Source organism: Pelodiscus sinensis, chromosome 5, assembly GCF_052426305.1.
Source record: "Pelodiscus sinensis isolate ZL-2025 chromosome 5, ASM5242630v1, whole genome shotgun sequence".
Lineage (NCBI taxonomy): Eukaryota > Metazoa > Chordata > Testudines > Trionychidae > Pelodiscus > Pelodiscus sinensis.
In genome coordinates, this window is record NC_143056.1 from 7288738 (window position 1) to 7308420 (window position 19683).

Sequence of the window (19683 nt, forward strand, 5' to 3'; positions counted from 1 at the left end):
CGAGTGGTAATAGCTAAATTATTCCCCCTTATTTTGTACGTGGAGTTGGGATGATGTTTTCCAACGTGCATTACTTTGCATTTAATCAACTCTAAAATTCATTTGCCATTTTGTGGCCCAGCAAAGTTCCCTCTAATTTTTCCCATTCGTGTGCTGGCTAAATTTTATGATGTGCGCAAAGGCATGTGCTATTGTGCACCACCATAGAGATGCATTCTGCTGGCTGCTGCCGGCTGTGGGCGCTCTGCTAATCAACTTGGGAGCACTTGAATCTCTCCTGGGGGGCCACCAAAGCGCTCAGCTTACAGGGAACACTGCTGCCCAGTCACCTTTGCCCCCACCTCCCAGGGCGGGTCTCTCTCTGCAGAGTTACTCCAGGGGCTTGGCACCTGGGTCCTTGCACCACGCCAGCCTTGCCCGGGGGCAAACAGCCAGCCTGCAAAGCCCTGCCTGTGGTGTTGGACCCTCTGGCGCGGTGCTTCCCCTGGCGTGTCCCAGGATGTCGTCACGGCGCCTCCCGTGTGCATGCTGGGCGCTGAGATGCGGGAGAGCGAGCCCTGCAGGGCACCCAGGGGCACTGTGGGAAGGCGACGGAGGACTAGCCGCACGAGCGATTTAGCTATGTCCTCCTCACACAGCTGGGGGAGCAAACGCAGCCCTCGAGCGCTAACCCACGCACCCAGCCAGCCGAAAGCACCCGGAGCACAGGGGAGGGGCTCTGAGCTTTGCTCATGCGGGCAGGCCCTGGCGATCCACGGGGCGGCTTGTGGGAGGGCAGCGCTGAGCAGGGGGCGGAGCAGTGGCGCTATCAGGCCCGAAGCGCACACGCCCGGCTCCCCTGACTCCAGCGGGAGCCGGCTCCCGGGAAAGGCACCTTTGGCCCGTGCAGGGAACGCACCGCGGGCAGTGGGGCGGGACACTTACGCACACACGCCTGCCTGTCCGCCGCGAGCCGGTACCCGCTGGGGCACTCGCACCGGTAGCTGCCCGGCGCGTTGACGCACACCGAGCGGGGGCCACAACGGCCGGCCCCCTCCGCACACTCGTCGATGTCTGCAGAGGAAGAGAAGCCAGTTACCCCAAGCGGGCGGGGAAAGCATTAAGTCCACGCCGCCCGGCGGCCTCAGCGCAGGGGGTCTCCATTTCCACCACCTGGCCAGGCGCTCGAGCGTTTCCTCGCCGGGCGCCGGTTTGGCTCGCTCTCCGCCGGGCCTCTCAGCCCCTTTCTTCTGCAAACAATGAGGCGCGAGGGAAGTGCCTGCAGATGTTTGCCAGGGGAAGCAGAGCTCCTGGGAAGAGTTCCTGAGCTCTTCCCCGCACACTCACACATCAGCGCGCTCGGGGAAAGATGCCAGAGCACCCGGGTGACTCACCGGCCTCGGGGAAGCGGCTCCCGTGTGGCAGGACAGTCACCAAGGGCAGAGCCGGGCTCCGAATACCCCGGGGCCCAAACCGTGTCTGTCATTTCCTCCCTGCCGGCAGAAGTGCTGGGAGACTTCCCCCCCGCCTCGAAAAACGGTCTACAGAATTAGAGCAGGATGACGGGCTACAACCTGGCGCTGGGCCAAAACCCCCAGCCAAGCTCTCTGCAACGTAGGCCCCAGCACCGCTCGACTCGGGGAACCTCTTCCCAGCCCTGCCCCGGGGCCCAGGCAGCGCGGTCCGGGGGAGATCTAGCACCAGGCCGGAGAATCCGGAGCCCTACATTCTATTGGCCTGAAGAGTCCCTGCAGACAGGTCACTGCCTCTGCCTCAGTTTCCCCTTTGGTAAAATGAGGGTGCAGCTGCTGTCCTTCCAGGCTGCCCCGCCCTCACTACCGTGGCTCCTCTACCAGCGGAGGAACTTGCCCGGCTGAGCCACCATACGCCCACCACCAGCAGCAGCTGCAGCCACGGCTGCTCGCCTGCTTCCACCGGCTCGCTGCTGCATGGAGCTGGGTGGGCGGAGAAGGGGAAGAGCAGCGGCCGCCGACTAGCACAGCCCAATCAGCAGCCTCCCCGCCTGCCCCCCAGCTGCGCGCTGGCCACGAGGCTCAAAAGGCAGCGCGGGCTCCCCGCTGTGCAGGGGAGGAGGGGTAAGGCTGAGCTCCCTCCCCACGTGCCGCTGAAACTCGGCCGCTGTGCCGTCGATCTAGATGGTGCTTGGTCCTGCCGGGAGGCCTCTCAAGGTCCCTTCCGGCTCTAGCCGTCTGTGAAGTGCCACGAAGAGGGGCAGGGGGAGGAGCGGGGCTGAGCCCCTTGGCAGCTGGCCTGGTGTCCAGGCAGACAGGCCCGAGATGGGCACTTCCCTCTGTTGCTAACCTGCTCTTGGAGGCAGGCCCCGAGCCAGGTCAATTGCCGAGGCAGCCCGGGCCCACGCAGCCAAAACCACCTGTATCTGCTGCTCATGCTCTCCCACCACCTCCCCCGGCCCGATGTTTCCCTGACTCTGTGCACAGGTGTTGTGTTGCATCCTCCCTTATCAGTGCCCTACGGCCAGCCCTCCCGCTGCGGGGCCTGGCAGGTGTCAGGCCTGAGGCGTATTGAGATCATGCTCATGGGATCACCGGCTTTGGAAATGCTGCCTGCACCTACCTGGCACCTAAATAGGCAGAGAGGCACCTGTGCAGACCAGAGCCGTACCTGCGGGGTGCCTCAGTTTCCCCATGTTCGTGACTCTTACCCTGCTTGGAGCTCAGCAGATGGAAAGTGCTGGGTTCCTTCTCCCTACGCGATACCCCTTTCAATCTCCCTTCAGCCGTCCAGGAAGGAGGCCCAGAGGAACGCAGGATGGCGTCTTGTAGATCCCCCGGCCTGACCTGCTGTATTAAGCGCCTGTGCTCAGGAAAGGGATCCCCACTTACCCGCGCAGTCTCTGCCATCTCCCCGATAGCCGGCCGTGCACTCGCAGGTGTACTCCAGCCCGGCGCCCGGCTGGCAGCGCGCCGACGTGTCACAGGCGTGGGTGCCGTCGTAACAGGGGTTCACGGCGCTCATGTCGGCCCCACCTAGATTGGCCACAGAGCGAGAGGCAAAGCTGGGGGAGGCGCCGCGGGACGGGGGTGGGTCAGTCTTCTAGGTCAGAGCACCCCCTGCAGCCCACGAGACCAGAGCCCCACGGCAGATGCGCAGCGAGAGCGTCGGAAGGAAGGTGACCTGCCCATGCTCACGCCACGGGGCAGCGGCAGAGGACAGCACAGCTCACCTGATGCCCAGTCTAGGCCCCCCACCGCTAGGCCACACTGCCATCCAAGGCCACACCCCTATGGGAAGAGGCAGAAAGGAGGAGAACAGCCCCGTGCCGGGTGAATCCGAAGGCCCAGAAAGACCCTGGCACACAAGGGGATGCGAATGCGCAAAGCTAAGTCATTTGCCCGGGGCGGGGTGGGGGGGGCAGACGGGGGGATGACCCCAGCTGAGTACAGACCAACAGCAGCAGCGGCTGGAAAAACAGCGACTGGCCGCCGGCTTGCTAACGTCGAGCTGGACGCCGCCCTGTCCGGCAGCCCAGGCAGACAGCAGTGTAAATGGTGCACCCAGCCCCCTCTCCCGCGCTGCTGTCTCTGATGCAGAGGCAGCCGGGCTTAGGGGAGCCGGAGGAATGAGCTTGCTACAGGCCCCCCAACAGGGAGATGCCCTGAGACACACGGACTCCCGCTCCAGCCATCCCACTACTGCCCTTGCGGCAATCAGGAGCGTCCTCGATGGCCGGGGAGGGGAACCTCAGGCCCGGGGGCTGGATATGGCCCCCGGCTTGCCTGGATCCAGCCCCTAAGGCCGGGAGTCAGATGTAGCTCCTGCTCGCCTGGATCTAGCTCTCGAGGCTCGGGGCTCTCCCCCCAGCGCTGGGAGCCCAGGCTAAGGGAGCACCACGGGCATTTTCTACAGGGATGTTACGGGAGCACGTACAGGCCTGTGTGCGCCCCTGGGGACTGGAACATTCCACAACAGGCACCAGTAGCTACAGCCAGCATCAGTCTCCAGCCGCAATTTAGGGACGTAAAAGAGCGGTTAATGAGTCGACTAACCGATAACCTGAGGCTTACCGGGTAGAGGAGTCAACCGCTCGCATTCCCCCCTCCCCTTGCTGCCTCTAGATCAAAGGCAACTGGGGAGTTGGGGAGCAGGAGCCGGTGCTAGGGGGAGCCAGATAAAAGTCGATTCCCTCTGGCGCTGCTTCCCCCCCCACCCTGCGCTGCTGCCTCTATCCAAGATAGCAATGCGAGGGGGGGGGCCATGGAGGCTGCTTCGGCAGCAGCCCCTGTCCGCGGGGGTCCCAACTCCCCGCTGGGACCCCCTGTGGACAGGGGATACTGGACCCTGCACATGCCGGGACTGAGCAAGCCCGGCTCAGCCCCAGCTCATGCTGGGTCCAGGAACAACCCCCGCTGCAGCTCTGTGGTTTAAATGTCGTAGCAGATGGGCTGCCTGCGTGCCGGGCTCTTCCTGCATTTAAACTGCAGAGTAGCTCCGGAGTAGCCGGGGTAGCCCCTTCTGAGCGCCTTCCCTTGTCGACTCATCGTTAGTCGATACAATTTGGGTCTAACACACAAGTACCCAGGTACCCGCCTCTTCACATCCTTACTGCAAGTCACTGCTGGGAATCACGACTCCCGGGACCAAGGGGAGCAGCCCTCCTGGACGGTCTCTGCTCCCAGCCCTGCATCTGATGGACACGGATCTCCCCTCGCCCGGCCTCACGCTACCGTAGGCCCCGTCGACCCCAGGGGCCCTGCCCCAGCAGGGACTCGGCCCTGGGTTGTAACAGGCCTACGGAGTTGAAGGCAGAGCTCACCTTCCCCGGAGCCGACCTGGTTGGTGATGGCGTAGCGCAGGACCCGTTCCTCCTCGCTGTACAGCGCGAAGAGCCGGTCCACGCTCAGCAGCTGAACGGCGGGGAGGCGCCTGTGGTGCCGGGCGGGCGGGCAGTCCTGGAAGGTGACGTTCTGGTGGAGCTGGTAGGCAAAGGTCTGGTTGACACTCCCGGAGGTGAGGAAATACTGCCGGTAAGCAGAGGACGTCACGGCTGCAAAACACAAGCACAAGCACGGCTGCTTTGTGAACTGCATCAGGGAGCAAGGCCTCGTCGGGCCAGGCACGTGCTGAACATGGAGGCCCTGCTCCAAGGCCTAAAGCCACAGGTGGCCAGACTCAGGCGATGGGGGGGGAGAGGACGAAGAAAGGCGCAAACACCACTGTATTTTCAGACTGAGTCTGTGCCTAGATGACCAGGCTACTTTCACTCGCTGGAGGTGGCATGAGCCACCAGGCTCTGGTTCGTCCTCAGCGCTGCCACGCAGGAAATAGGGTGGCCACGTGTCTGGTCAGAGTTACAGACACCCAAAATCCAGTGACTGAGGGTGGCGGACGTAGGGAGGCCCTGGGTCATTACCCATGCCAGCCCCTGCTCCGCCGGGGCCTCTTCCTCCTGGATGAGGTGGCTGGAGACAGGGCCGGCCTTACCATGAGGAGAACTGAGGCAGGCGCCTCAGGTGCCAGACTGTGTGTGTGGGGGGGGGTGCCACTAGCACCCAGAGTGTGGAAAACTGTGTCTGCTGCTGCTAGTTCTCCTTTATTGGGGTGGGGAGCAGAGCAGCCATGAGAGGAGGAGGACAGGAAGGCTGCAGAACTGAGACCTTGCAAAGTTTTGGCCCAAGCGAAGGGACGTGGGGGCGTCATTTGAGCTCCCCGCCTCAGGTGCCAAAATGTTATGGGCCGGCCCTGGCTGGAGCTCCCAGCCCCAGCTCCGCAGAGTCCCTCCTGACCCAGGCAGGGGGAAGAAGGCAACAGCAGCAAGCAACACGGGGAGAAGAGAAAAGGAGTGAATGGGAGGCGGGGCCTCTGGCGGGGCAGAGGCGGGGCCTCTGGCGGGGCAGAGGCGGGGCCTCTGGCGGGGCAGAGGCGGGGCCTCTGGCGGGGCAGAGGCGGGGCCTCTGGCGGGGCAGAGGCGGGGCCTCTGGCGGGGCAGAGGCGGGGCCTCTGGCGGGGCAGAGGCGGGGCCTCTGGCGGGGCAGAGGCGGGGCCTCTGGCGGGGCAGAGGCGGGGCCTCTGGCGGGGCAGAGGCGGGGCCTCTGGCGGGGCAGAGGCGGGGCAGAGGCGGAAGAGCCATCACTCCTGCAGGAGTGACTATTGAATGAAGTCGGCAACCCTAGTAGGAAACCTAGTGATTTCACCATGAAGCAAGCATGCACTGACTCCTGCAGCCACCTTACAACGGCGGCCAGCCAACCTCAGGCTACAAAACCCAAGTGAGGGTCCAGATCTGAATTCCAACCCCCCAATATCCTGATCTTTTCAGTTCTTGCTGATCCCTTCAGAGAGGAAGGGACCATCGGCAAAAATCCAGGGAGGATTTTATCTGGGATTCGGATGCCATCTCTGCTCCCGTCCTTTTTAGCCAGCAGGACTTTATGAGGCACGGCGTCCCGGAAGTACACCAAGTCTGCCTGGAAAAGGGAGGTGACCCCCCCCGAAAAAGGAAGCACGAGCCCCACAAGCGAGCAGTTTCTCTGCAGATAATGGTAGAAATGTTAAAAAAGCCACTAACTACTTGGGGAAAAAATCCTGCCGCATTCCAGTGTATCATGGACAGACACACCTGGCAGGCTCACCACATTTGCTCTGCAAAACACAAGCCACTGTAAATGAGATTCTGGGAACCTTCAACTCATACCTGAATGAGAGTAGTGGTACAGTTCCTTGTAGGGAGCAATGTGGACAGTGAAGTTCTCTGGGATAAAAGGCAGCTGGCCCTCAATGTGCGTCGTAATGCTGAGGTAATTTTCTGGACCCAGGCCATCGGCTGTTTGAGTGATACGGACCTTCTCCTCCCCCGGGTAAAAGGTGACTTCCAAGTTGTGGGTGAATTTAGCACCTACAAAGGAAAGGGAAGAAAACCAAGCTCTGCTACAGCCATTTTCATAGATAAACTAATGATTCTGTTGCCCAGTTCACAGATTAGGTTTGACACAAATAACCCAAGTGGAGATCTACCAGAGTGACACCAAAAAACACCAGTCAGTAAGACCAACCTTTTCTGAGGTTTTGGATTGAGGAGGCTGCTTTAAAGATCTGCATGTGCTAATACCGCACGCCACCTACCAAGCGGAGAACCGAGTCATGCACCTCTACACAGGGGAGACCCATCTGCATCGTTACCCCGCCCGGAACAGCCCACGCTGCTTGCCACTGGGATTCCAAGCCTGAACGTGCACTACGCTCTCAGGAGTACTGACCTGGCTGCTTGGCAGTAACGTTTTGGGGGCTGGGCCGACACTGGTGTAACGGGATCATGTGGAGATTCCGCATGGTGCTTTAGTGACAGAGTAGTGGGGGCTGGGAGCGTCCGGAGACAGCACTAGGCCCCAGTCCCCAGAGATACTGCAGTGCCTACCTCCCTACTGGCTCTGGCCTTAGTCTCCAGAGGGGAAAATGCCTCTTGCCCCAGTAATGAACCCGGTGGCCTTTTCAGGAGAGCTCCAAAGACCAGCCATAGGACTGTATAAGGGGAGGAATGGGGGGTCGGGTGTGGGAGGCTGAAAGGCAGCAGGAGAGGCACAGGAGGGAAAATTTAAGGAACCTGGTAAGTGTAGGACAAAATAACCTGTTAATACACCTGCCACAGGGCGGTTTGCCCTTAAGAGCTGGCCCTGAAGAGGGAAGAAATTGTTAGTCGGGCACCGCAGAAGCTCCCGTGGCCAGAAGGGGGCGCATGGGGGGAGCTGACCCTGCCACAGCCCGACCCCCTTCCCAATAACTCATTTCCTCCTTCAGCACAACCAACCCCATAACGGTGGAGAGTCAGAAGGCGAAAACGAGCCGGCGTTCCCGACGCTCACCCTCCGCAAGAGCCCCGGGCCTCAGCCCCTTCGCCCCGTGTGCAGCGCCCCTTCCGCCACCATGCACCCCGCTTACCGGTGACCCGAAAGCCGTTCTCGGAGCCTGGCTTCTCCAGAGCGAAGAGCCAGCCGAAGAAGCCGCCGATGGGCGTCAGCGTCAGCAGCGCCCGAGCCGCCGGCTGAGGGACGTGGCTAATGGCCGTGTAGGCCCGCCCGTCGTTGCCGACGATGTAGGCGTGCAAGTCCACGGCGCCGAAACGTACGGGCGTGTCCCCCACCAGCAGATTGCCGCTGACTTTCCCGTTGAGGCGGTGAACGGCCCCTGGGAAGAGGACAACGCGCACTGGGTGAGTCTCAACGAGCAGGCGGGCGCCGGAAGCCGTGAAGCCCGCCTACCCCCGCGGCCGTTTACCTTCTGGCAGGCAGTGTCTGCCGTTCCCATAGAACTTGGCCTGGCAGTGGCAGCAGAACCCGGTGGCGTAGTCAGTGCAGAAGCCATGTGGGGAGCACTGGCCATGGTTCCACGCGCAGGTCTCCGTGCTGGTGGCGTGGTACGTGAACCCTGCATCCAAAGCACAGGTTAGGACGGGGACAGGAATCGGGCCTTAGCACACCGCACGCCGCTAGCAAAGCTGGAGACACAGATAGAAACCTTCAGATCCCAAAGGGAACCTGATGCCATCGGCCGTCTCGGCTTGGGGTGGGAGAACACAGCCATCCCTTAAAGGCAGCACCATGCTACAGCCCTAGCGCAGACAAAACACTTATTGACTACAAAGGGAGCTTGGCCTGCACTAGGGAATCGATGTTCTCTCTAAGCTTTTCCATCCACATGCAGATTTTTCCACCTATGTGTGGAATAAATTTTGTTTTGTGCGCCGATGCAGGTGGAAATGTGCACCACCAGGAGAAACACAAACCTAGCTGTGGGTGCTCTGCTCATCAGTTGAGCGGCACTGGAATCTGTGCACAGCTTACAGGGAACGCTGGCAGGGATGTAAAAGCATAACCGTTTAAGCGGTTAACCAAGAAGCTTCAACTTGTCGCTTTCCGTTATGGTTCCACGCCGGCTCCTGGGCAGTCGGCTGTGCTGGGCTCCGCAGCAGGACGCTCATATACACGCTTTATACCGCTGGGATTTGTAGCGGTTCCATTTTCAAAGAACAGTTCGCATCCCCAGCCGGCAGCAGGGCCCGAGTCTGACACGACTTGCCCACTGGTGAAAGCGAGATTGGCGCTCCACTGGTGAACAAGACACTAGGTGTCTTGTTTATCGATGCCTGGGTGGTTCCACTGTCCCCCAGTTCCACCCGGATGCCAGGCAGGTAGAAGTAGAAAAATCCATCCCAAGGGGAATTGACGGGGTACGGGAAAGCGGCAAACTCCATGCTACCAGGGGGTCTGCAGACAGCCAGTGCCCCCCACCCACGGGGGAACTCCCCCCTGCCGCGAGTGAGCGTGGGAAGGATTAAACCCAACGCGCTGGCTGCCCGTTCTCAAGGGGGCACATGGGTAGGGAGGTTAAATATCGATTAATTGAATAGTCGGTTAACCTCATGGACTCTTATCGCTTACTTGACTATTCTATAGTCCCGGGGGCAGCCAGCCACTCCCAAGGAGCCAGCAAAGGCAGCAGTGTGGGGTGCCAGGCCGGAGCTAGTCCACGAGGGGAGCCAGAATAAAGACCAGCTCCCCTCACGGACTGGCTGCCTGTTGCCTCCCGCTGCTGCCTCTGATACAGAGGCAGCAACATGAGGTGGCGGCCGCCCCTGTCCGGGGGGTGTGGGGGGGCAGGGAGTGCGCTGACCTCCCAGACCCAGCGCGAGCTAGTACTTAGCCGGGCTGCCTGCCCATGTGGCTCCTAATACAGTTTCAATGCAGCTGCTGGCCAGGTGGAGATCAAAGGGGTTTTACCCCCTAATGCCTCAGCCCCGAGTGTATACTGCAGCCTGAATCCCTGCTGGGTCCCGAGTGGAGACAGTGGGACGTAGTGGGGGGCTGTCCACTCTTGTGGCCCTGCCTCCACTCTGCTTTGGCAGACACTGGCTGCTGTGTCATGCTGGGTGTGACCCCTACCGCCCAGTGCTGGTCTGCAGAGACTCTGGGTGTGTCTGTGTGCAGCGCCCGGGGGGCGGGCCCTGAGGGGAGGCGCACAGGCGGAGGCCCAGCCGCCTGACACCTGGGCTAGGTGGAGGACTCTGAACAAAGCGTGACCAGGTGCCGGGAGTGTGGCTTGGACTCAGCTGGGTAGGGTGAGGAGAGCAGAGAGCAGGAAAGGGGGGTTCAGGGCCCGTGAGCCTTTCCCTCCCCCCCAGAGGAAGGAGGCTGCCCGCTCTCGGGGACTGAGCTCACATCGCTCCAATGCTGCGCCGTGTCTCCGAGAAGCAAGAAAACCTTCTGCTGGCTGGCGGCGAGCCCCGTCTGGCTGCGGACGCGGGTGGGGGTCGGGGGCTCCCCGGCTCGCCCTCAGACAGCGAGCGCTGCCTCGCCCAGAGCCGACCGCAACCCCCTTCCCCATGGCCTCCCGTCAGCTGCGTGGCCCCAGCGCGGGGAGCTGCGGGAGTCCCCCGGAGAGGCAATGCCGTGGCATCGGGTGCAGCGCCAGGCGGGGCGAGTCTGGCCCAGCGGCGCGTTGCCTAGCTGCAGAGGCGCAAGCGCGGTGGGGCCTTTGCCTGGCAACAAGCCCTGTTCTCAGCGGCTCGTTGCTGCAATGGCTGGACGGGTCCCTTGCCGGACTGCGTTGCCTTTCACCTTCCTGGGCGGCTTTTTATCCTGCCGGGCCGGGCGCTTCCCCAGCAGCTGGTCGACATCACGCCTCAAGCTTCAGAAGGGCTCTCCCCCACCCTCTCTGCATAACAACTCCTCCTCCATCTCCTTCCCCGCTCCTGACCACACGGAGGAGCTTGCTGCTCCTGCCTGCGGGACAGACCTGCACAATGAAGCTCTCACCCAAAGACACCACCTCCCTCGGAGATGGCTCCACTCTGGGGGACGTGTTACCAGGCCTCCCTCCCATTTTTTCCCACCCGAGCGGAATGAATTCTCTGGTGTGCAGCAGTGTGAAGGTGAACGTGCGACACGGAGGGGGCATGCAACACGGAGGGGGCGTGCGACACGGAGGGGGCGTGCGACACGGAGGGGGCGTGCGACACGGCACCTTCGTATTGGTGCACATAATGAAATTCACGTGGCAGGAGGGGGGCCAAGAGGGAGAAGGCTCAGGCCTGGGGCAGAGGGCTGGGGTGCAAGTGTGAGGGCTCCACCTGAGGGTGCGGTCTCCAGGGTGGCCCGGGGCATGAGGGGTTTAGGTCCGGGGGACCTCCAGGTACAGGAAGCGGCTCAGGGCTGGTGGGCAGAAGGGGATCCAGGCTCACAGCTAGGGTGCTGGCTGCGGGGTGGGGCTGGGGATAAGGCCCGTGGGGTACAGTAGGGTGCTCAGAACTGGTGAGGGGAGGCTCAAAGTGGGGCAGGGGGTTGGGGCGCCTGTGCACTGCAGCGTCAGAGCTCTCCGCACTGCAGCCCCGAGCCCCTGCACAAAGCTTAGAGGGAACTTAGCTTATTTCCTGCTCCCGCAACCTGCCCCTGCACGAAGGGCCGAGCGATCCGCCCTGGTTTCCAAAAGTCTCCAAAACACTCTGCTCATCCCACCACCTCCACCTGGCCCTGGCGGAGCAGGGATTAAAGCGGCAAGGAGCGCAGCGTTCACTCTCCTCTGGATCATCTAACTCGCACAGGAGTCCGCACAGCTCCCCTGCCCACGGAGGCCGGGGGAGGGGGGGCCTCTCTCACACCCTTGTGGCAGGAAGTTAGAAAGGAAGACTTCCAAGCATTAGATGCATTTGGAAAATCTGGCCCCTTGGCAGTGGAGAAATCTCTCGTGCCCAAAGGGCCCCACCACTGCATTACGTATTATTCATAGCCCCCCACACACTATCGGGGAGCTCCCCGGTCTTCAGTGGAAGCCAACGTTAAATCCAGCTGGCTTCCAAGCAATCGATGCCCGTTGACACCGGTGACGGGGCTGGCTCGGTGGATCTTAATTTCATTCCCTTCCTAGTCCACCAAGAGGGCTTTAAATCTGCTCACTACCAAGGAACCCCCCAGCCGGAATTCAGTTCTGGTTCACAGACACTTACCCTCTGGGTTAAAGCTGCCATCTTCGTCCACCCCCACAACCTGCCTCCCACGGCTCAAGGGAGGGTAGTTCTCTGAGTGGCCCTGCAGCACGACCTCCCCCTCTGGGTAGGCTGGAAAGACGTCCCTCTCAGAGGGGACGGTGTCACCGTCTGGGTAGGGCTGGGCGTGGTCCTCCCCGGGCCTTGCGGCCAGCCCCTCGGTCGTTAGCTCCAGCAGGCGGTCGCTGGTCTCCAGTGAGGTTGGGCTTCCGACTCCCGTTTCCTGAGAGGATTCCACCTCGCCTTCCAAAGGAGGCACCTGGGACGGCCTCTCCTTCAGCCCGGGAGACGACGGGACAGATTTCACCTCAGGAAAGGCCGGGCGAGGGCTGGACACCGGAGCCGGCAGTGTGGACTCCAGCTCCGAAGCCAACCTAGTACCAGAGCGTCCTGGCTCGCCGTACGGCACCTCAGGCTCCGGCTCGGTCGGGTACTCGAGGTCGTCGTCTTCGTTCTCACTGTAAAACGGGTCGGGATAGTCGATATTCTCATCGGGGTAGTCCGCTTCCACGACGATCTGCTCCACGGCGGCGCTACCGAGCGTGCTCTCCTGAGGCTCCCAGGAATGCCCTTCGGAAGGCTTCTCGCCCACTCTAGCCGGCACGACATTGTCCAGCAGGGAGGTGCTGCCGATGTGGAAGGCCCATACGCCGGGAATCCCCGAGTTGCTTGTTCTAGATACAAATGACAAACACTAACATCAGACTCCTCTTCGCAGCTGCTGACTGAGCACAGTGCCCTATCCAGCCACTCCACTTGGGCTCAGTCGGGGATTTGCCTGAGAACAGACTGTAGAACGCAAGCTACAGGTCTAAATGCTCAGAAGTGGCTAGTGATTCGGGAGGCCTTGATTTTGGGGGGCCCAACCTGAAACACCTTAAAGGAGCCTGAATTTTAAGCAAGTGCTAACTACTCACCTTCTGAAGAACAAGCCCCTTTTGTAATACCTAGCCCCTGTCAACAGTCAATCTCCAAGTGCTTTACAAAGGAGGTCAGTGTCATTTATCCCCATTTCACAGACAGGAAAACTGAGGTACAGCAGGGCGAGTGGCTTGCCCAAGTTCATCCAGCAGGCCAGTGGCCAAGCAGAAATAGAGGCCAGCCCTCCCGAATGCAGTATTTGATCCACCACCCTGCCTCCCATAAGGGCCTCCGTTGGGGTCCCCCTCAATCGAAACCCCTCATCCCTTTTGAAAAGGTCAGCATTGATCTGTCTGGCAGAGGAGAGAGTCAATATTTTACTATGCAAGGAGGAAACGGGCAAGTGTAATGATTATAAAAATCTCCTCTCCATTTTCACAGCTGTTTTTTTCATTCAATTGTACCAGCTAAACTCCTCCTGCTCTTAGGGCTGTAATGGTGCCTTGGGGCGGCGGGGCGGGGGGGAGGGGAGAGAAGAGGGGCGGGAGTTTCTTTAGAAACAGTTGCACTTTTATGTCCACATTTTCCGCATTTTTTTCCCCTTCTCTTGTTCTTTATTCCCGGGGTCAGCTGTGTGCATGAAAACAGCTGGGCCCGGAGAACAGCGAGCCTGTACAGAACAGCTGCCATTTCGCTAGCTCAACGGCTCTCATTGTTTGGAGGCAATCCTCGCTCTGCGCAGAGGGCCACGACGAGGCCTGTGTGCCACTAAAGCATCATCCAGGCCCAGGGTTGAAGACTGAACCGGAGTCCCGCCTCCGGGCCCGTGGGTGAATTTCAGCCCTACTAGAATCTTTGTCATGTCCCCAATCCAGCTTCACCACCCCCACAGCAGTTCCCATGTCTCTGGCTCCCTCACTTCCATAGCGATCATCCTGTGTCCTGATTAGGAGTGGGAAGGGTTAACCAGTTAGCTGGTAAGCGTCACCTGGTTCCGGTTAACCTGTAGGGGCTGGAGCCACACCCCGCCTGCAGGTTGCTTCAGCCCCACAGGGGGCCTGCTGGCAGGGGTGTCCGAAGCAACCTCTGTCTGCAGGGGGCCTGGGAGCCCCACAAGCAGAGGCTGCTTCAGGGGGGGCAGGGAGCCGGCAGAGACAGCCCCAGCACGGCGGAGGGAGGGGGATGGGGACAAGACCCCTCAGGCTGGGGGCTACTCCAGCTGAGCTGGAGCGGCTCCCAGCCCGGATCCTGCTTAGGCCACGTCTACACAGCTTCCCTCTTCTGCAAAGGCCTATGCAAATGAAGAGCAGATTAGCATATAACCAGGCTTCATTTGCGTAATTAATTAGGAGCCGGTTTTTGCACAAGAGGTTTTTGCCCAAGAGCCGTTCTTCCTCATTTTTTCAGGAAGAACGGCTCTTGTGCAAGAAGGGGTTTTTGTGCAAAAGCCTCTTGCGCAAAAACGGCTCCTAATTAATTATGCAAACGAAGCACGGCAATATGCTACTCCGCGCTTCGTTTGCATAGGCTTTTGCGGAAGGGGGAAGCTGTGTAGACGTAGCCTTAGCTGGTTACACTGATTCACCAGGATTTTACGTCCCGAGGCGGGAGTCAGTTTACCTACCCACGCCCTGACAGGTGCTTGCTCTGCCTGTTCTTTAAAACCTCCAGTGACAGGGTTTCCACAGCCTGCCTTGATAGCCTGTTCTAGTGCTTAACTAGCCTTGTACCTGGAAGGTTTTTCCTAAGTCTCCCCCGCTGCAACATACACTGATCAGTTCTTGTCCTACCCTCGGCAGGCACGGAGAACAAGCCACCACCGGCCTCTTCCTAGCCCCCCGACGCCCCGGCAGACAGCGATCAGGTCGCTCCAACAGCCTGACAAACCTGGACTGCGCGCTGCCTTTCCAGGAGCACCGAGGAACATGGGACGAGAACAGGTGAAATCCTGGAAGGCTGAAACGTTAATCTCCCACTGACTTCAGCAGAGCCAGGGCCGCCCCACCAGCATGTGGGCTCGAGCAGTGTCAATACACAACCCCTCCTGCCTGCTTGTTTCCACACTTTCCAGGTCTCGGTTGCCCCTCTTTGGTCCACCAGCCAGCCAGCTGATTCAGCTAGTCCATGGCCCCCCAACTTTTTACTTCTCCTAGCGAGCCCGGTCCTCGCCCGCCCTCCTCGGAGCGGCTCTGGGAGGAGGGGAACACAGATGGGGTAAGGGGCCCGAGGCTGGGGCCACACCTGTGACACAGCCAAGGGCAGAGCCTAAGCCAGCAGCAGGGGCCAGCAGAGAACTGGGTGGCGCTTTCTCCACACCCCCCCAGATGTTCTTCCGCACTCTCCTAGTGGGGCTTGCCCCACAGCCTGGGGACCTCCGAGCTAGCCCATGCTGCCTTGCACTAACGGGGCAAGTACACTGTAGGTAGCCACCAATCGGGGCAATGGGATCGGTCTGCGTTCCTGCAAACCAGGCTCCCAAAGCACTCGACTGCTTCCACAGGGGATGTTTTCCCGGAGCGAGACCTCTCTGCGTTTAGCGCCGACCGATTCGCCAGCAGGCATTCCCGCAGCACAGGCTCACGCCAGCGCCACGATCCCGGCCGCGCTACTTACTGGTAGAGATTTTTCACAGACTGCTCGCTGCTGGTGAGGGTGTAATACGGCCCCTCTCCCTTCAGGTGAGCCGTGTCGCCTCTGCTGAAGCCCACCCGGGCAGGCAGCTCTAGCTGGACGTTGTAAGACTCTTTGGGGCGAGTCCCAAAGAACTGAAGGCCGTCGGCGGGATAAAGGAAGAGGGCGTAGCTGTCCGAGTCATTGTAGGCTAAGACTGCCTGGAAGGTGTTCAGCTACAGAAGGAAAACAACAACGTCACGGATGGACGGGAGAGAGGCCGCTTGTTCATCTGAGAACGCTTGGATGTGTGACATAGTGGAGAGAAAGCCCTGGGATGAGGGACACAAAACTGTCCTCCGCTACACGGGACTGGGGTTCGGCTGCGATCAATTAAAAGGGAGCATCCAAGGTGCGTGGAACTTTTGGGACGAGACTAGGTGACATCTTCTGTGATGCCAACTTGAGAGGTAGGAGTAACAGCTAGGATATCACAGGAGAAATATGCCCCCTTTGAAATTCTCTGGGAATTTGGCATCTCAGTCCCTTGAAATCCTTGGGGGGGGGGAAAAAAAAAAATCACAGCCAGAAAACGTGTCAATAGCAAATCTCTCCTATCCTCTCTCTCCTGTAAGTCCAGCGTTAGAATTGTTACAAACCCCCACATCTGTTTCGCCGAAGAGGATATTACTCCAGCCAATGCCTTGGGAATCTAAGCAAGTAATTAAGTGTCACCATATTCCCTGTGTTGTGAAATGATCCATATGTTTGATACGTTCTGTGTGTTTAAAACAGGAAGGGGGGGGGATCATCCCTCTAGTACTAGGGATGTAAGCAACTAGTTGACTAAGCTTATAAATAGTTGACTAGTGATGCAACTAGTCGCTTCCCCCCCTTGCTGCCTCTCTCAGAGGCAGCAAGGGGGGGGGAGCAGGAGCCAGTGTTGGGGGGAGCCAGTTTAAAAGCTGGTTCCCCCCAGCACCATCTCCACAGAGGGCAGGGGAGGCAGAAGTACAGCAGGAAGCGGCACGAGCGGGGACTGAAACAAACAGCCTCCGCTTGCACCAGTTCTGCTGCGATTCTGCTTTTGAAATTTGGAGCCCTCTGGGGCTCCTGTACATTTCAAAAGCAGGATGGCAGCAGAACCGGTGTGAGCAGCTGGCCGCTCCACGCTCCCTGCAGCACTTGAGCCTCTGAAATGTACAAGAGCCCTGCTGGGACTCTTGTACATGTCAAAAGCAGAAGCCCCGCAGGGAGTGTGGGGCCGGCAAAGGTGGAGGCGCCCTTGTAGACTAATCGAATAGTCGATGGAAATCCCATCGAGTATTCAATTAGTTAGTTCATCTAAATTGAACATCCCGACCTGATGCACACTCAAACTGAACGCAGCGACAGCAGTGAATTGTTTAATTCACTTTATTCAACAATATTGTATTATTGCTCCCTCCGAGGCGATGGAGTACGAGTCCTGCAGCAACAGTGCACGTTGCAGCACAACCCGATCGGACTTGCAGGGACCCGCTCCATCCTGTTACCGTTCTGCTCCTAGGAAACCGCTGGCAAACCCCATGAAAGGTCGTTTTTGATTCAGGAGGCGGGTAGTGAAATATCATATATAGAAAAAAAAATGTCTCTGGGGGATGGACGACAGAGCGATGTCCCGCCACTCGCCTCCGCCCTCGGTCACGTGGCCTCCTCTCCCCTAAGTCGGGCCTGGCCGTGGTACGTCTTCTAGGGGTAGCACTTATCGTTCCCGAATTCCGGGTCTGCTGCCCTTGGCCAGTTCCTGTCACCCATGGTGGAGCAGTCCTGGGGGCGGGGCTCCAGAATTTTGGTTGATGGCAGCAGCACTGTCACGTCTTGTTACCTACTCGCGGCCCCCTCCCTCTTCGGTGCCAGGAACAAACATACACACACACACACACACACACACACACACCCCGTTTTTGCCGTTTTTCCGACAAAACTCTGTAGTATAGACATACCCTAAGGCTACGTCTAGACTGGCATGATTTTCCGGAAATGCTTTTAACGGAAAAGTTTTTCGTTAAAAGCATTTTCAGAACAGAGTGTCTAGATTGGCACGGACGCTTTTCCGCAAAAGCACTTCTTGCGGAAAAGCGTTCATGGCCAATCTAGACGCGCTTTTGCGCAAAAAAGCCCCGATCTCCATTTTCGCGATCGGGGCTTTTTTGCGCAAAACAAAGCTGAGCTTTCTACACTGGCCCTTTTGCGCAAAAGTTTTGCGCAAAAGGACTTTTGCCTGAATGGGAGCAGCATAGTATTTCTGCAAAAACATTGACAATCTTACATGAGATCGTCAGTGCTTTTGCAGAAATTCAAGCGGCCAGTGTAGACAGCTGGCAAGTTTTTCCAGAAAAGCGGCTGATTTTCCGGAAAAACTGGCCAGTCTAGACACAGCCTAAGAGAAGAAATGTCAATGTTCTTCGAAAGAGAGAGAGATCTGCTAAACAGCAACAACTCTCTGGGGAAATAATGGATCATACATTCATTCTAAAATTGGCATAACTTGCAGATTTCTTTACTGAAATTAATTAGCTAAACCTCTCACTACAAGAAAATATGGTGAATATTCTCGCAGCTCAAGACAAGGTGCTAGCTTCCTCAGTATGCTCCAGCTTTACCGACATAGGGCTGAAGCCGGTGATGTATTCACATGGTTAGAATTGACAACTCTGTTTGAGGCAACCAAACAGAAATTGTTCATTTGCTGCTGATGTCGTAAGGCACTTACTGTCAGTAACAGAATCCATCAGTGAATACTTTCCAGATATAGAACAGCATCACATGAATGCATGGATTGTGAAACCGTTTACAGTAGAAGAAAAAGTCATCGAAGACCTAGATATCAAGGCAAAAGCAGAATTCCTCAGTCTGTGAGAAGGTAACACATTGAAAGCAGATTTTCAGGATGCTGATCTGGCAACGTTTTGGCGAAAAGCTGGTTTAGAATGCCCAATTCTCTCTGACAGAGCTCTCAAACTCCTAATCCCATTTGCCGCTACGTATCGCTGTGAGGTCAGCTTTTCTACAACGGTCAACGTTCAAAAGAAGGCAAGGAATAGATTAGATCTTAGTCATGACTTGAGATGTGCATTAGCCGTGACAAAACTTCGTATCTCTAAGCTAGTCAAGCAGAAGCAGTATCAACCTTCACACTGGGAAATTCATCTGAGAACTGCTGTTGGTCATGTGTTTTCATTTTCTGAATAACGAGCCTAATATACGAATACGTTTAAAATAGATAGTCAATTTTGTTCAACATAATGCACGAGAAAACAAAACACAATAAAAATGATGAACGTAATTTCCCTTTTGTCTATTGCCCTTTAAAAAAGGAGGAGGGGTAATTTTGGTTTATTGGTTAAACTTAAGGGATAACAGTGCCAAAGAGGTTAAGAACCACTGATCTCATCTCAGGTTTCCTTGCTGAAAATTAAGCCACTCCTTAGCCTGCCCTAGATGGGCATGGAGAACCACTAATCACTGTCCTCTTTCTAACAAGCTTGGACATATTTGAGAACTGATTTCATCCCCCTCTCTTCTCCCCCGGACTTCTCTTCTCTAGACTAAACACGCCCAGTTCTTTCCGCCTAGGTCAGGTTCTGTAAACTGCCCCCTCCACTTTGCAGCTCTCCGCTGGACTCTCTCCCATGTGTTTGCGTCTTTCTTAAAGTGTGTTGTCCAAAACAGGGCACCGCACTCCAGCTGGGACCTCACCAGCACTCGGTAGAGCGCAACTGTTAACGCCCCCGTCTCCTGTACAAGGCCATTGACTTCCACAAAGCCCCTCCGACGACACGACCGTATAATGGGAGATTAGAATCTGTGCCAAAAACTGGACATTGTCGGTTTACGATTATTTAGACCGGGGTGGGCAATTACTGGCCCATGCTGCTTCCTGCAGCTCCCATTGGCTGTGAATGACGATCCATGGCCAATGGGAGCTGCGATTGCCCGTGCCCGCAGAGGTGCAGGTAAACATGAAGGTGGCAACTCGCTGGGGCTAAGCTTGGCAAACTACCATCATTTTATTGTCCACCCCGACTTAAGACTACAACTACAGGAGCAATGATATACCAGCATGCTGCTCTCCCAAGCTGTGTCTAGACTGCAGGGATTTTTCGAAAAAAGTAGCCTTTTTTCGAAAAAACTTCACCTGCATCTAGACTACAGCCGCGTTCTTTCAAAATTAAATC

The 19683-nt window shown here is 58.0% G+C and overlaps 1 protein-coding gene across 1 annotated transcript in view; it reads right to left on the minus strand.

Moving 5' to 3' along the window:
• The window catches only part of NID2 (nidogen 2), a 49883-nt gene that overhangs the window by 18291 nt on the left and 11909 nt on the right, over nt 1-19683 (minus strand). The window contains exons 3-10 of the mRNA XM_075926197.2: nt 15467-15699; nt 11954-12666; nt 8230-8379; nt 7894-8139; nt 6653-6853; nt 4775-5005; nt 2844-2987; nt 925-1053 (exon numbers count right to left, since the gene is read on the minus strand). Coding sequence (XP_075782312.2) covers nt 925-1053; nt 2844-2987; nt 4775-5005; nt 6653-6853; nt 7894-8139; nt 8230-8379; nt 11954-12666; nt 15467-15699 — 2047 coding nt within the window. The remainder of the gene's footprint in view (nt 1-924; nt 1054-2843; nt 2988-4774; nt 5006-6652; nt 6854-7893; nt 8140-8229; nt 8380-11953; nt 12667-15466; nt 15700-19683) is intronic.